The sequence below is a fragment of the Ooceraea biroi genome, chromosome 5 (genome assembly GCF_003672135.1).
Source record: "Ooceraea biroi isolate clonal line C1 chromosome 5, Obir_v5.4, whole genome shotgun sequence".
In the NCBI taxonomy this organism is placed as follows: domain Eukaryota; kingdom Metazoa; phylum Arthropoda; class Insecta; order Hymenoptera; family Formicidae; genus Ooceraea; species Ooceraea biroi.
In genome coordinates, this window is record NC_039510.1 from 4,298,637 (window position 1) to 4,315,592 (window position 16,956).

General features: G+C 45.0%; 1 protein-coding gene across 2 annotated transcripts in view; it reads left to right on the top strand.

Annotated features, from left to right (window-relative positions):
* Window positions 1-16,956, top strand: part of LOC109611550 — a 117,127-nt gene that overhangs the window by 46,136 nt on the left and 54,035 nt on the right. The window contains exon 2 of one of the 2 annotated variants that reach the window (XM_020034401.2): window positions 11,766-11,936. In XM_020034401.2, coding sequence (XP_019889960.2) covers window positions 11,773-11,936 — 164 coding nt within the window. In that variant the 5' untranslated portion in view covers window positions 11,766-11,772. Of the gene's footprint in view, window positions 1-11,737; window positions 11,937-16,956 lie in introns of those variants that run through there. The other variant, XM_026969625.1, reaches the window with a different exon arrangement.

Sequence of the window (16,956 nt, forward strand, 5' to 3'; positions counted from 1 at the left end):
AATTAGATTAAGCTGTACCTAATGATTTAACCATTGCGATCGTCACGTAACCGCCGTGTTCCGTAATCAATTTAAGTGAATTAATTATCCGTTCATTAGCTTAACTTCATTAATTAATTCGAGCGGATATTGATAGCAAAATGTTAAATGCCGCATTTGCGTTCTGCGGTTGTTCGCACGTATTGACGCGCTTCGCGCTGCGCGAAAACGATGCGGAATCATCGTTTGTAGGCTGTTAGGACCGCGGCTGCAACGCGACGAAGTAATGGTTGCGGCGGTGATTAAACACGACGAAGGGGTACTTGGTACGGTTAACGGTACCAACAATCCGCACTGAGAGATGATGACTCGCAACGCGATTGATTATTCCCACGCAAAGCGATTCTTGACCGCGATCTGGCACGCGAGATGTAACGAACGTCGATGATACGATTAAAGCGAGTTAATTGGTTTATTGCTCGACTGTTGCTAAACAGGATGAAAATGTTTGTAGTACACGCAAACACTTGCATAATTCTGTGGATTCGACGAAGTATACTGCGCTCCGCAAAGAAAACAAAAAATATCAAATGCGTGAAATCAATATTTGACACAAAGTGCAAAATTTCTGTTTTTAGAAACACGTGAAGATTATACTAAAATAATATGAGAGCTAGATTCATCATTTGATAAAAATGCAGTTTATTATAATCTCAATATTATCTCAATATTAATTTTAATTATAATACTCGAAGAGGGAGTTATGCGTGTAAGCATTTTTTATTAGATATCCACTAAAGAGTCTCTCTTTGTGAACGATGCACCCCGCTGCGAGATTATCGCAGGGTAGTCGGATCTTTTTTTCTGCGATCGCACAGGGGTGGCGGAAAAACTTCGGCGTGAATCATAGTATGCGGGGTATACAGAAAATAGACGGGAAAGAGGCACAGCAGGCGGATGCGCACACAGAAGCAATCGTAAGTGGGTATGTGTAGTCAGTGGTGTGCAAGATGGTAGGAGAAGATCGACGGAAATACAATTAGATGCCTTCGAGACACAAAGAAGTCGATGATCTCATTTGGCTCTGGTCTCGTCGAGAGGTGATTCGGGGATCTATCGATTTTGTTCTCCACTTTCTTGTTTGGTCTCGTAAATTATATCGGGCGTGTGATAATTCCTGCCCGTGTGTGTGTGTGTGTGTGTGCACGATTACGAGGGTGTATCGTGTTCGATCCGATTGCAAAATCCATCCGTTACTTACTTACGTACGTCACAAAAAGTTCGCCGTGCGAGACAAAGCATGCGTCACTGTTACATTACTTGTGGCGCCGATAATTAATATTTCGTGGCGTTAATTAAACTTGCGTTTCCAATTAAATCGCAAGAGCTATTTCTCCGCGTGATCGACGGCTGGCTGATTCCGCGGATACCGGCGAATCGACGTTTGAGTACTTTACTAATTATCCGCCGCGAGAGTAAATGGTGTTTGTGAAGTGCTCACGCGCAGAAACGGTCGGGTGGGATTCGCTAAACAAGCGGTTGTGTAACCCCGCCCGCGACTGAATATTTCATTACCGCAATGATTTATTTCACCTGTGATAACTGTGCTGGGTTTAGGCGAATAAATCCTCACTCAGCGTAATTAAATCATCGAATCGCATGACGAAATATTCATGGTTGGCGGTCGCTCGCTCCGCGAAACGGCGCACGCGTGTGCCTTCCAACGAGCGCATTCCGGGATGCTTTTCCCAAATAGATTGACAAATTATTCATTTCTTGCATAAAACACACAAACAGATATTAAAGTTATAGGATACACTATCAACTAAAAAAATTGTCGGAACGAGCAGTAATTCCGCGACTCACATGACCGAGAGAGAGTAGGGTCGACATGCGACGAAAGGTCAGGCAAGAATGGAGGGACTACGATACAAAAAGAGCTCCCTTTCACAGAGCGTTCCCTCTCGGTGGCCCTTTTCGGACGCAGCCGTGCAAGTGCGACGAGCACGGCGTCTCGCGAGTTCACGGGGCTCTCGCGACTGAAGTGGACTACAACTACGAGGTCCTAAGTCCTTAAGAGACGCACCGCCAACGTCGCTCGTATCTCGTGCCGAGATTAACTAGTACTGTTTATTGTTCGACTTCCGAAGCGCCCGGGACTTCATTAGCCGGAGTTGCGGCGCGGCTTCCCCGGTAAGACCGGTCCAGAGAAGACGCGACTACGCGGCGGCGGAGGTAGGGGGCAGGACTACAACTTGAGAAGAAGTTGCAGAAGAAACCCGGCCGCGTCTTCCCGGTGTCCCGTTAATTAATTAAACGAAAGGAGCGGAACTCAGACGCGTCGCGCTGCCCTGTGTGTATCAGGTGCGTTATTACCGTGCCGGAAGCGCAGCCGGACTGCTAATTTTGTAAATTCGGAATGCCGCGCGCGCGTTTGTATTATCGAACGCAAGCGGCTGCTCCGGCTGGCGTAAATAATTAGCGTCTCGCTAAATGGCAGCTTTACAAGGAGCCTACCTTGATACCGAGACGCGTGGCCCTCTTAATGATCTTTGTGCGTAAATGCTCGAGGAACGAGGATCTCGAGAGAAACTATGGGAAGCTTTAGACGCGCTGTACGTAGTCTACAAAATATGTAGTTGCAATACACTATAGTTTTCGATTAAATTATAATTTACCCTATAATCGACTGATGTATCACATCAATAAAAATCAATTATTCAATAAAAATTTGTTTTTCCAAGACTCCAGACGACACTCGCGTATAATATTCAGGATATCACGAGCAAATCACTTTCATCGTTCAGTTTCCCGCGTGCGGACGATAAGCGTCTTCTGCCGGCGCGCAGATTTCACCCCCGCTCATCGCCATTCTTTCATCCCTCGGGCCCCCCGCGGGTTGTGAGTCAGAAGTCATGTAGCGGAGGGGGCTGGGCGCGTACGAGAAGGTGCAGTTCGACCGATTTGGCTGACATAACGCCCCGTCTGCGCTGAGTTATGGCATCCATAACTAGCACCCACGTCTTTCATTAACCCCGCCATTGTCGCGTGTTCCGCGGTCGCGCTGTTAAAGGGGCACAGGGAGAGACGATCACGCAGCAAAGGGGACCGAAGCGGCGGGACAGCTTCTATTTGTTTTTCCTCCGCTCGTATTTGCTCGCCATATGTCCCACTTACTGCATGCTCGCGAGGACCGCTCGAGGATCACGAGAAAACTCGCAGGATATACCGCGTGACCCTCGACGCATCTTTTCGGGTCAGATCGATTACGCATAATTGTAATAATCTTATTGTATTCAGTAATTTCTTGAGGTTGATCATCCCTCACGCTCGCGCTGTTTGGGACACGTATCACAAGAGCGAACGATGAATCGCGCCGCTAGTTTGTCGTGTTCAACGAGAAATGGATGCAATCGTTCGCCGCGCTAACCGCACGCGTGAAAACTGACGCCGCAGTAATCCCCTTGATAACAAACAACATCGATCATAATTCTGCGCGGGGGTAGCAGCTCGTCGCATCTGTCGAGCGGAACAGAGACAGGCGTTCAGTAGAAACGAGCGTTTGCGAGGCGCAGATAAACGATATCGATCGATCACGCGAGCCGGCTCGTGAAAGGAAATCAGCGCGAAGATGCGATATGCAAAGAGAAAACTGCCTATTATAATCAAAAATGCGCTGTCGAGGTGAGAGTCGCGGGCGCGAACTTGCATTAATTACATCTTGGTTAATTGACAAACAATCGCTTGATTAGATTGCGCGTGTTTAGTTCAACAGCTATCGTATTATTCCGTCGATATAATCCCGTTTGTTTTTGATGAGATATAATTCGGTAGAGCTAAACTTGGTTTAAACCGCCATCGCGCACGTATAATCGATAATACGTGCATTATTATTCACATTAGCATAATTGCCATTTCCCTATAGATTACACATTACAAAATCGTAGAACAAATAGTACCATTAAAAGTATTAAAACTACGCACGCGAAGTTACTTAATTTCATTGTGCACGTTCGAAACGTTATATTTCGAACGAAAGAGAACGAGCTAAGCGTATGGTGATTCATTTGCTGCAATTTTTTTGTCCGTTTGTATGAACTAGCGCTCATTAAAACTATGAAGTGTACGGTACATACACATATCTTCATCTGCTAAGCAACTTTCTTCTGGAACGGAACTCTCGACCTCTGTGGCCGCGGTGTTAAGATTTTAATCAGTTTAAACTCAAATGTGTGCGCGACTTTAATCAGGTGCTTGACTCGAGCTTAAGTAAGTCTCGGCTGGAAACCTTAAAGGGGATTTAAAAGGGTGCTGAATAAATGTGCAAAAGTTCTTCGCACTGCAGTTCCCGATGGAGAACATCATAATGTGCCACGCAGATTGTCTTTAGAGGTACTAATGCTGTATGTTGCTATGATAAATTCTAAAATTTTTTAATTCTATAATTGCGAAAGTTGACATACTCAATGTTGTAGCGATTATTAAAAATCGAATTGCTAAATTTTTTCGCTCGATTCTATTGCAAAAAATGATTATCAGCGACCGTTTACGATGCTTGTGCTCGGCATCCCGGATGATCTGCCGCGTTGGAGGAGGGTACAGTTAAGAAAAAGGACGCGGGATGTCGCGATGAGAAACACGTTATATTTTTAGCGGGGCCTTTGATATAGCTGTGTGTGGGTGGGCTGTGCGGTTCCGCCGGCTTTTTAGTGTACGGCAAACATCGCCCGAAGATAAACTAATTTGTCCCGAATTTATAAAGTCTGCTCGTCTGTCTCTCGGGCTGCGGACAAGATACATAGATCATTTACTTGCTTAAATAAACGTCGGGGGAACGGGAAAACCGTACGCGTGTTGCCAGACTCGCGCGCGTATTTTCAGAAAACTTTCCGCCTGCTTTTCAAGTACACATATGTATAGCTGAAACCTACATATATATATATATATATTAGGGGTGTGATTTAGTTTTGAGGGTTTTTTTGCTCAAAAACGCATGTATTTAAATATGATAATGAGTGAATACCTTAATCAAAATATTTTCCTTTGTTTTCTATAACTTTTTCCCATCTTTCTGGCAAGAGATGGATTCCACCACGATAAAACGACTCTTCTTTTCAGTTGATCCATTCGTCCACGAATTTTCGCACTTCTTCGAAATTATGAAAGTGTGTATCCTCTAAAGCGTGTTGCATCGACCGGAACAAATAATAATCGCATGGGGCAATGTCCGGAGAATACGCGGGGTGCGGTAAGACTTGCCATTCAAGCTCTAATAGTGTTTGTTTCACTGATAACGCAACGTCAGGTCGAGCGTTGTCACGAAGAAGAATCACTTTCCGTCGTTTACTCGCAATTGGTGGTCGTTTTTGGTCCAATGCTTGCTTCAACTTGTGCAATTGATGTCGATAACGATCAGCCGTGACAGTCTCATGCGGATTTAACAGCCTATACCTTCTTCATCCCACCAAATACAGAGCATTACTTTTCAACCGTGAATATTGCGTCTCGGAGTGGATGTTGATGGTTCGCCTGAATCCACCCATGATTTTCTGCGTTTCGGATTATCAAAATAGATCCACTTTTCATCCCCAGTAACGATCCGAGACAAAAGACTCTTCTTTTTTTGCCTGGCGATCAACGAAATGCAAATGTTCAACCGGTTCGCAATGGCACTTTCCGATAATTCATGTCGAACCCATTTCCCTTCTTTCTGAATTTTTCCCATTTCATGTAAATGTTTGGTAACTGTTGTACGATCAACATTTAATGCTCTGGCAAGTTCTGAAGTGGATTGTGTTGGATTTTCGTGCAATAATGCTTGCAAATCTGCATTTTCAAGCTTTCTTGGTTGTCCCGAGCGTTCTTTGTCCTTCACATCAGTATCACCACTTTTAAAGCGTCTAAACCAGTATTCACACGTCTTAATTGATGGGGCAGAATCATCATAAGTTTCCACAAGAATTCTATAACCGTCAGCCGCAGTTTTCTTTTGATTAAAAAACAAAAGCAACGCATGTCGAAAATGCTCTTTCGGAAGTTGCATTTTTACAATGATATAAACACGACTGTTATTGCATCTATTGCTATAATGCTACTAAATGTGATGGATAATGTCAAGACTGTAAGAAACGACAGTTATCGGAAACAGCTATTGGAACAAACTGACACTACAGCCATCTGTTGCAAAACCCTCAAAACTAAATCACACTCCTAATATATATAGCCAAAATATCAATTAATATTCAAGAATTGCAAATTGAAAATCTACTCCAATTCGCATCCTAATGTTTAAATTAAAATGCATTGAAATCTCGTCACAGAGTCCTGTAAAATTTATTCGAAATTAATTACATTGATTACTTTTTCGAATATTAACAACAATTGTCCAATATTCTCGACCAGTCCCAATATACATCCCAAACCGGAAGAACCGCGCTCTTTTTCGATCCTGCGGTCCCGAGGGTTTCCGGCTTCCGATGTACATTGCCCATCGACGACGGTAACTGCGTTAATTTGTCAGCTGGCGATCGGGGCGGTCCATTGTGTGCAAGAATGTGGTGGTGAGGAAGGGAAGGAGAGTGCACGGGAGAGGCGGCCGGTTACACGCGCGTGTCGCGCACGTGATGCTTCGATATGCGATCGCCATGAGAACGTCGGACCGTGGTCACATGTGGCGATCACGTCGCACCATGAGAAACTCCCGGACATGTATCTTTGGCCGTGCGTTGATACGGGTACGCGCAGTTGTGCGCCGATGATTAATAGGAATCGACAGAAGCTGAAGCTGCGCGTCGCCGACGTCGCCCGCTCGGGAAATATCGCCGATAAATCCTTTGAATATAGTTTCTCTGCTGTCTGTTTCTCTATCTGTTTCTCTGTCTGTCTCTCTTGCGATCGCGCGGAAAATGAAATATTTTTCCCCCTGTCTGCTTCATCCTTCTTGTTCGTTAATAACATTCTTGTTCCAGCACAAACACGCGCGCATAATAAAGGAACTAAACGACTGCGAAATGCATTCTGATTAGGAATATTACATACCAATCGAGCGTTATTAATTTCTCGCGTTCGCCCGTGGGCGTCACGATCGGCGTCGATCAAAATGCACGCGATAATCGTGCTAATATGCAATTCCGCATGAAACATTGTCGAAGGGTTAACGATTGTAAACTGTTTCTCGTTAATTTCTCGTTAATAACAATTTCGTCGTTCTCCGTACGTTTTGCACGCGGATGCACACGAAAGGGCCCGGTGTCCGTAAAATGTATTATCATTAAGAACATTGTGTGGTTGATCGATCGTGATTAACGTACTGCGCTCAAGATACGCATGATGGCAATCAATGGCAACACGCGTATTCGTCCATTGTGACGTATTAAACAATCGCGTGCTCGTTTCCGTCGAACGTGCGAGCGATTTTTCGGGTTTGATTTCGCATTCAACTCGGAGGATACCTCTTCTCGTTAATGACGTTTTTCGATCCTCGCCGGAAACTGCGCGCGTAACGACCGATCGGTCTGTAACGTGCGTGAGTGCGTGCGTGCGCCCTGCGTGCGTGCCAATGAAAGAGTTGGAGAGACTGGGAGGCTCTTGTTAGGGACACAATGTGCACGTCGCTCGGTGGATGAAGCTCGGACGTTACGTGTCAATCGAACGTTATTAATTTGCGGTATTCATTATCCTCGTAGATAGATGGCGATTAGCGTCGATGATAATGGCACGAATTAGTCATGCCGGCGTATTATGTCGTATTAAACATCGGCTGCGCGTTTCCGCCGCGAACGCGAGCGATAGCGAGATCAATAATTTATGTGGATATGTACTTATGTCTCTCTCTCTCTCTCTCTCTCTCTCTCTCTCTGCATCACGATAACATGACAGAAATTCGGAAATATTTATCTTCGATCAGATCTGCGATTTTTCTTCTTTTAGTGCAAAAATATGTACAGCGCGATGCAGCAATGTGTCAAATCGCAATTAAATATAGAATCCTTTTTTTATGCCGGGAATAAAAAATCGCTAAACATTCAAGTAATGCCATTAAATTTGCAATAAAACGTATGCACACGTCACGGCCGAATATCACGCCTGAATTGATGCTTTTTCCAAAGCTGTTTTTCCAGACAGATATACTGCATTAATACTCAACGAACATGCACTAAGCTATCGATATATGGCATACTTCTTCAACGTGGCTTGATAGAAATCCCTAATACTGGGTGATTTAACGCGAATCGATCGCCGTGTTAATTCGGGACTTCGAAATTCTCGCCGGAGTTCTCTCCCCCGGGCGGGAGGGAGGATACACGCACGGCTGATGGCGACGCATTCACCATCAAAGGTGCGGAAGTGAGGGTCACGAAGAAAGAAATCCCCGGAATCGCCTTCGGCTGGGTGGCTCGGTGTCACGCGTGACGAACGCGAACATGTGCGAGATCTTCCGCGTGTATACACGCGTATTGTTTTCGCGTTGCAGGGGAATCTGCACCGCGCTCGTTTTACACCTCTCACCCTCGCCCGCCGTCCGCTTTCGCATTCACCCTCCTCGGCCTATGTGAGTTCGCGAGTTCCACGAGTGGGCGTTATTGTGTTACGGTGTACCGTCGCAGCAGCAGCTTCGCAGAGAAAAAGACAGGGAAAGAGAGAGACTCCCGACGGCGCCCTGGGCCACGAATTTGGGCGCAAACGTTATTATTTTTCGCAATTTGCTAAGCAGATGCTCCCTATTGTGAAGCCACCCGTTCCTCTGGTTCCTCCGCTCCGTCGCACGGAAGTTTATTTTCCCGGCTCGTCCACGTCCAGCTCCCTCTGCCCCAACCCACTCGGTACATCGCGATATTTTGTCTCCGTTCGTGCAGCGAAACGAATTTTTTGCGCACAGACCCATGCAATCGTGAAATCTTCATAGTCGCATGTACCGGCGCAAATATGCGAGACTTGCGAATTGTGAAAACATATTGTGCCAGCTAGAGAGTCAGTTTTAGCACTGAAATTTTTCGAATAATTTACTGAGTGATTATTTTAAGGACACAAACAATATACTTTTTCGCTCTCTGAGTCATTCTTTGCGAGGAGAAAGCAGCCACATTCTGTTTTGTATAAATAACCACATAAATAAAGGAGCAGAACAAGGAAAGGAAGAAGCATTTAAATAACGCTTTTTGGAGCAAACCCAGATAAAAATGTTTTAATAATTTGTCTTTTACATTTCCACATACATGTCGCAATTCTTTCAACCTTACTGTTTCCAGCTGCTTGCATAGCAGCTTGTACTTCCATTAAAGCACCCAGGAAGTATCCTCCTTCTGTCTCTTTATCCTCGTACACGGCTTCGTCTCAAGTTGCGCGTGAGCGAACGAATGGCGCGTATCCGTGCCGGGGGCTGAATATTTAAACCAACTTGCCCTGGCGCACATTGTTTCACCGGCATCCCCATCTCGGTGTGGACTACACACGTCGGAAAATAATGATCACCCCCGACCGTCGCCGCCGTCATCATTCCACCCCTTTCCTCCTTGTCTCGTTCTTTGCCGGCGCGTCGTCCGCGTCGCCGCGCTTGCGATACCGAAGCATCCGCGACAACAATGTTGCACTACCGGCGATATTGTACGGACGCTCTTCTTTCTTCCGTTCAAGCAAGGGGATTGGCGGTAGGGCGCCGATTGTGAGTTTTCTTCGCTGTACACCGCGATATCTCTGCTTTTTTTCTCTTGAAGATAATCCTATGAGATAGAACGCGCGGACAAATGCGATCGTGGATGGATAACGGAGTTCGCGTCTGCCTCTTATGATGGTCCATCGTCCATCGTCCACCATTTTTTGTAACCATTTGATCGGCGTATCAATGAAATAAAGGGTGGATGAACCCCATGGCTATCACGCGCGCCATATTGATTCGATTTTTCCTTCCATTTTTCGTAGTGTTCACGCCCGTTCCGTGATACGCGTGGGCTGAACGTTAACGTTACCGAATTGTACCCAGATTCGTTTGGAACGTTAAACGAGCTTGAATAAATGAAGGAAAACAGACGCGCAAAGGGTAGAGGAGAACTACCAAGTCGACGACGCACACCAGCAAGTTTCAGCGTTTACAGTCGTGCCGGCCGGTAGTCTCTTTTTCGTTTTTCTTGTCAGTCCTTTCCAAACATTCACTCTTTTCGAAGTTTATCATCATTTCTGTGATCTTCGGTGCCGCCAAACTTTCGGAGAAGCGATACTCTCGCGCAGACCGCACCGACGATTTTCCATTTCATTTTATCTATTAATACACCTTGCTTTTGGCAATATGTAATTATTAATTCAAATAACAGATATAAAGTAAGAAATAAATTGAGTACGACTATTCTGTATAATATATTGGGTCGTCCGGAAAGTTCATGCCGATTTTGAAGGAAAATTCAAAGGCAACATTTTTTTATGTCGATAACTATTTATTGACTTATGTATGCACCGTTTTGTTTCACAACCTTTGTCCATCTTTCACGCAACTGGAAGATTCCATTCTCCCAGAACTTCTTAGGTTTCTCGGCGAAAAACTCCTCAAGGTGGTTTTTTATGTCGATCAAAGAGTTGAAGTTCTTGCCGCTAAGAGAATTTTGCAAAGACCTAAATAAGTGAAAGTCTGAAGGTGCAATGTCTGGTGAATACGGTAGGTGAGGTAGCACATCCCAGCCAAACTCCAACAATTTTTGTCGGGTAGTCAAAGAAACATGAGGTCTGGCATTGTCCTGATGGAACACGACGCCCTTCCTATTAGCTAATTCTGGACGTTTTTCCTGAATCGCTGTCTTTAATTCGTCCAGTTGCGAGCAGTACTTATCTGCATTTATCGTTTGGTTGTGTGGTAGGAGCTCATAATATAGGATTCCTTTCCAATCCCACCAGACACAGAGCGTGACTTTTTTTGGATGAAGACCGGCTTTCGAAGTGGTTAATGCTGGTTCATTTCGCTTACCCCAGGATCTTTTTCGTTCTACATTGTTGTAAATGATCCATTTTTCGTCACCCGTCACTAATTGCTTCAAAAATGGTACGTTTGCGTTGCGCTTGTACAGCGAGTCGCAGATGGAAATGCGATCCATTAAATTTTTTCGGCCAAATTATGCGGAACCCATACATCATAGCGACTTACGTAACCAAGCTTCACTACATGATCGTGGACAGTGGTTTTCGATATTTTCAGTATCTCTGCTAATTCACGTGTCGTGTAGCACGGGTTATTCTCGATCAGTGTCTTGATTTGGTCATCATCAGTAGTAGAGGGTCTGCCCGAGCGTTCTTGGTCTTTAAGGTTAAAATCACCAGCTCTAAACTTAGCGAACCACTTACGTACGGTTCTTTCAGCTAAAGCGCCTTCTCCGTAAACAGAACATATCGAATTTGTTGCTTGTGAGGCATTTTTGCCTTTCCGGTAATAGAAAAGCATCAAGTGTCTAAAATGTTCTTTGTTTTCTTCCATCTTCAAAAGAGTACAAAACTGACACGAATCAATTTATCTGAAACAACTTTTTTCCTAAAGATGCGTTGAAATGTCACCTTTAAGCATATGTATATAAATCGTATGTTTTCAATAACATTGATATATTCAGACATGTTCCAACGCCATCTGTTAAAAATCGGCATGAACTTTCCGGACGATCCAATAGATAGTATTCCTACAAATAGTTTTAAAAATATTTAGACAATTTTAATCTGTTCTTGTATTCTTCGGATTCTTGTATTCATTTTATTAACAATATTTAGAAATGAGATCGTTTTAAGAACAAAATATTTTATTTTGTCCGTTACAGATACATCATGGAGGTGCGGACAGAAAGACCGCGAACCGCCGGCCGAATTGCGCCAACCGGAAGAGTAACACCAACGGTGCATCAAACCGGTGGAGGCCGAAGAAAAGCCATACCGGTCCCACCGCCGAGAGTGCCAACTCCTATGCCCACTGCGAATAATAATCAGCAAAGGTTAGAATTACGAAAGAATTATGTAGAAAAGATCAACTTGAAAATTCCGTTTCCTCGTTCGACGATTTTTTCGGAATACAACGTACACAATTATTCAGAATTTTAGTTTGATCAATAGCACGAATAGTCACGTTGACAATGCGACAACGAAGAATAAGTAATTCTGAATCGATCTCCCCGCGCCCTCCCGCTCCATTCAGTCGCACGGAAATGTTCCGGTGGCAGTGACTCGATTGTCCGATTCGCAAGTTCGCGCGGAACTTTACGCAACGGCGATATATCGAGGAGATCGTGCTCTCGGAACTCGCGAGCGCGCACGGTGCACCCCCTAATGCGCACCCATTCGTCCGACGACAGGGGCGGCGAACAACTTTGTCCCGCGGTCTGGTAGCGGATTTTACGGCGAGTTTCTAGTCGCATCAATTCCTCGCGAGGATAGGTGCCATTAAGTGCGTCGCGCCAAGGTGCAGCCGTGGGTAGTAGCATGGCTCAGGGTAGGTATGGCTGATTAAACTTAGTCCGGGGTAGCGCGCAGGGTTGTCTCGTTGCTGGTCGCTTCTCTGATCTCCTCCAGCAATCTGCTCGAGCGGTGCGCTGGCTCGTGCAGAACCGGGGATTTGCCCGCCGCCACTCGCGGATAATACCACCCTCGAGATGTTAAGCCTCGGTCGGTCGGCGTATTTTTCGGGGCTGGTGTACTGGTGCCCGCCGGGATGCTTGGGGATTTCCGAGGGTAGTTTATCGGGGCGCCGCAAACTGCGCGCGTAACAGTGGCGCTTGATAATTGAAGAGCTAAGTGGATGACGGTGGAATTTCTGACGCAACCGGGGTGATTATGCCGGAACTCACGTGTAATGATTTAATTGGCAATTTTATGGGGAAAGCGCTGAATTCTCGTTGAAGTCTCTTTTGTAATGTTACCTATAACGTTACGTTAATTTTATTTAGTTAAGAAGATGTATTAATCGTGAAGGCGAACTACTTTAAGCTAATTTCACAGAACTTCGGCTCCGAAATTAATTTTCACTAAAGTCGTTTTCATGTTTTTTCTGCACTCTTCTCTTTCAGTGATATCGAATTCGTGTAAAGCCTCGCTCTCGAGTATGTCGCTTACGCGTCCTGCCTAATTAAAGTTCTTCCCGTCTAATTAAGACGTTTTCCTTTTGCGCTGAATCTCGGGAACTAACGTTTTAGATAAAAGTGCCCAGTAATAAACGCCGTCCGGGAAAAGCTAGAGAGACAAACTGCACTTCCGCGTCGCCTTGTTGACATTGTTGATTATCGGCAGCTTGCGAGTACTTTTAATGAGCCTGTAATTAATTACTGTACAATCGCACCCTTTTCCTCGAGTAGACACCGGAAACGGTAAAGTGCACTAGGACGGCAGCGCGCGGCAGTTTTCCCCTCGACCGCGTGTATTTGCGCCAATTAAAGTCGTTTGCGATCACGACGCGCAATTTTTCAGCAAAACTTGTTCGCGCAGCTCACGGGGTCCTCCATTTCTTTCGGCGATAATTAGCTGACGTCCACGAGATTCTTTCAAGCCGCAACACCGTGAAACGACGTTCCGCGCGAATCACAAAGCTCGTCGAGATTCATATTCGTAATTACTCGTCCGGACATGGACACGACGTGTAGTCGTTAAAAGACCTTAATCTCAAGCTTGCGCTCCAGAGCAGGAAAGAGAAAGAGAGAACGAGGAATGGAAGGAGAGAATAATGGACCGTAGAAAGGGTGGAGGCGAATACAGAGATTAGGGAACTGAAGGTTATCTCGAAAAGTGGTTGTCGTCGTAGTCGCAGTATTCATAAGCCGCCCCGGGCCGCATCCCTGTGATTTTGCTGCGCATTACGTTGCTGTTCTATGCGAGCAGATCTACATTCTACCGGGCGGTCGGACTGCAAAACAGAGTCTAGCTCGCGCTTCGTGCACAAGCTCAAGATTATTAAATGTATTACGCGTATTGCACACATGCACGTGCACGATACCAAAATTGAACATTACTATCGAAATCGAGGTAATTACGAGCAGATATAACGCGCGCATTGCGATATCCGCGAATGGTCAAATCGTTAACAATCGTCATTTTTTAGTATTTTACAATTTATTATAATTTTTCTTAGTTTATAATAAGTCTATTTTTCTATGGTACAAATTTGCCGGGTTTTATTCCGTTGATAAGATTTCCTCTTCGTGACTATTGAATATATTTTTGGGTTTCTGAATATGAATTGATAACGCGAAACTCGAACATTGTAAAATTCGAGCCTATTAATTACGACTATTTCGACCGCAAAAAATGTTCGCATCAACTCTCGCACAATTTCCAAGGGAAATTGAACGCACGCTGGTTAAACGCTGATCATTGAAATTCTACGATTTTCTGGTTCACGGTATTTTTATGATTTCCGTGGCATCCCTTTCCTCGATTTCCTTTCTCTTTCCCGGCGCGCACGTACATTTCATTAAATACCCCTTTTTTTCTCGCCGCTATTCGCGGCCACCCTTCGTAAATATTCGTGCGGCGAAGGTTCTACAGCTATTCGCGATGAATCCCCGTTTCCCCGGGAGGGTGGACGTAGACGCGGAGTGAACGGTCGGGCGAGACAGGGGAAAGGGGCGGGTTGCGTCAGGAAGTTTGAAGTATTTTCCTCATAAAGCTTACGAGGTATCTAAAATATTCGCGACGATGCGGATTTCGCTTCGGGATTTTAATTAATTAACGGCCCGACACACTGACGGACCCAAACGAAACCTGTACGAAACCCGTTCGGTCCGTCAGACGACGTACATGTGTACATGCGTGTATATGTGGTGGGTTTGGGTGGAGGAAGCAAAGGTTCATTAGAACCTCGCGCAGCTTGAAATTCTGTCGACCACGATGTAAATAACTCACTCGTGCTTTATATAAAGCACGAGGGAGGGGACCTTTGTGCCAAAGAGCCGCCCGTATGCGTTCATTAGGCGGTGTTTAGCGTAGTTACACTGGTACATTTCGAATCGCGTTCGCGCGGACACAGACGTAGTGCGCGCGCGAGTAGAACCACGAGAAGAATCGTTGAAACACATCGAGAGGTGGTGAGAGAATTATTCGGTATCACTCGGAAACGCGAAGCCTCGCCGTGCCGATCCGCTTCGCGGTAATTGCATGGAGACCGACGGGAGAAAGGAACGCCTGTGCACGACTACAGGTAGCGTACTACATTAATAACTCATCTAGCGTTCATCGGAGTACGCGAGATCGTTTTGCAAACGACGCTCCAACTAGATGATGGTATTCGGAAAATGGTACTCGAGGTCGCGACGCGATCATTTTCTTTCGAAGGACGCAAACGCGAGAGATAGGTGGATGCATAAGAGGAACAACGATATCTCGCGTTTTGTGAAAACACCGTGGGACACCCCATCCCATGAGATTTTTGTCGCGAATGCATGAATTGCGCGAAGTGGATAAGGAGCACCGCAATTATCTTCGCGACTCGGCCGAGCCGCGTGGTCGCTTCCGCTAGAAAATACAAATACGAAAGACAATAATTCCAGTCTCAAAGCGATTCTCCAGAATCTGGTCCGTCTCATGGGAATATCGTGACTAACAAATGCCGGTTGCCATCGCGGCGGTATACACGCCAATTAGCTCGTATTTTTCGTCAAAGAGATCAAACCCCGATTCTGTATTAGTACAGGGCCGAGAGGTTACGGCCGTAAAGAGTCGTTGGTAGAGACAAAGTAGAGGCATCGTTCGAGAGATAATATCAAAGGATAGTTAAGCCGTAGTATTAGGGGGGTGATTTAGTTTTGAGGGTTTTTTTTACTCAAAAACGCATGTATTTAAATATGATAATGAATGAATACCTCAATCAAAATATTTTCCTTCGTTTTCTATAACTTTTTCCCATCTTTCTGGCAAGAGATGGATTCCACCACGATAAAACGACTCTTCTTTTCAGTTGATCCATTCGTCCACGAATTTTCGCACTTCTTCGAAATTATGAAAGTGTGTATCCTCTAAAGCGTGTTGCATCGACCGGAACAAATAATAATCGCATGGAGCAATGTCCGGAGAATACGCGGGGTGCGGTAAGACTTGCCATTCAAGCTCTAATAGTGTTTCTTTCACTGATAACGCAACGTCAGGTCGAGCGTTGTCACGAAGAAGAATCACTTTCCGTCGTTTACTCGCAATTGGTGGTCGTTTTTCGTCCAATGCTTGCTTCAACTTGTACAATTGGTGTCGATAACGATCAGCTGTGACAGTCTCATGCGGATTTAACAGCCTATACCTTCTTCATCCCACCAAATACAGAGCATTACTTTTCAACCGTGAATATTGCGTCTCGGAGTGGATGTTGATGATTCGCCTGGATCCACCCATGATTTTCTGCGTTTCGGATTATCAAAATAGATCCACTTTTCATCCCCAGTAACAATCCGAGACAAAAGACTCTTTTTTTTTTGCCTGGCGATCAACGAAATGCAAATGTTCAACCGGTTCGCAATGGCACTTTCCGATAATTCATGTCGAACCCATTCCCTTCTTTCTGAATTTTTCCCATTTCATGTAAATGTTTGGTAACTGTTATACGATCAACATTTAATGCTCTGGCAAGTTCTGAAGTGGATTGTGTTGGATTTTCGTGCAATAATGCTTGCAAATCTGCATTTTCAAGCTTTCTTGGTTGTCCCGAACGTTCTTTGTCCTTCACATCAGTATCACCACTTTTAAAGCGTCTAAACCAGTATTCACACGTCTTAATTGATGGGGCAGAATCACCATAAGTTTCCACAAGAATTCTATAACCGTCAGCCGCAGTTTTCTTTTGATTAAAAAACAAAAGCAACGCATGTCAAAAATGCTCTTTCGGATTTTTACGATGATATAAACACGACTGTTATTGCATCTATTGCTATAATGCTACTAAATGTCATGAATAATGTCAAGACTGTAAGAAACAACAGTTATCGGAAACAGCTATTGGAACAAACTGACACTACAGCCATCTGTTGCAAAACCCTCAAAACT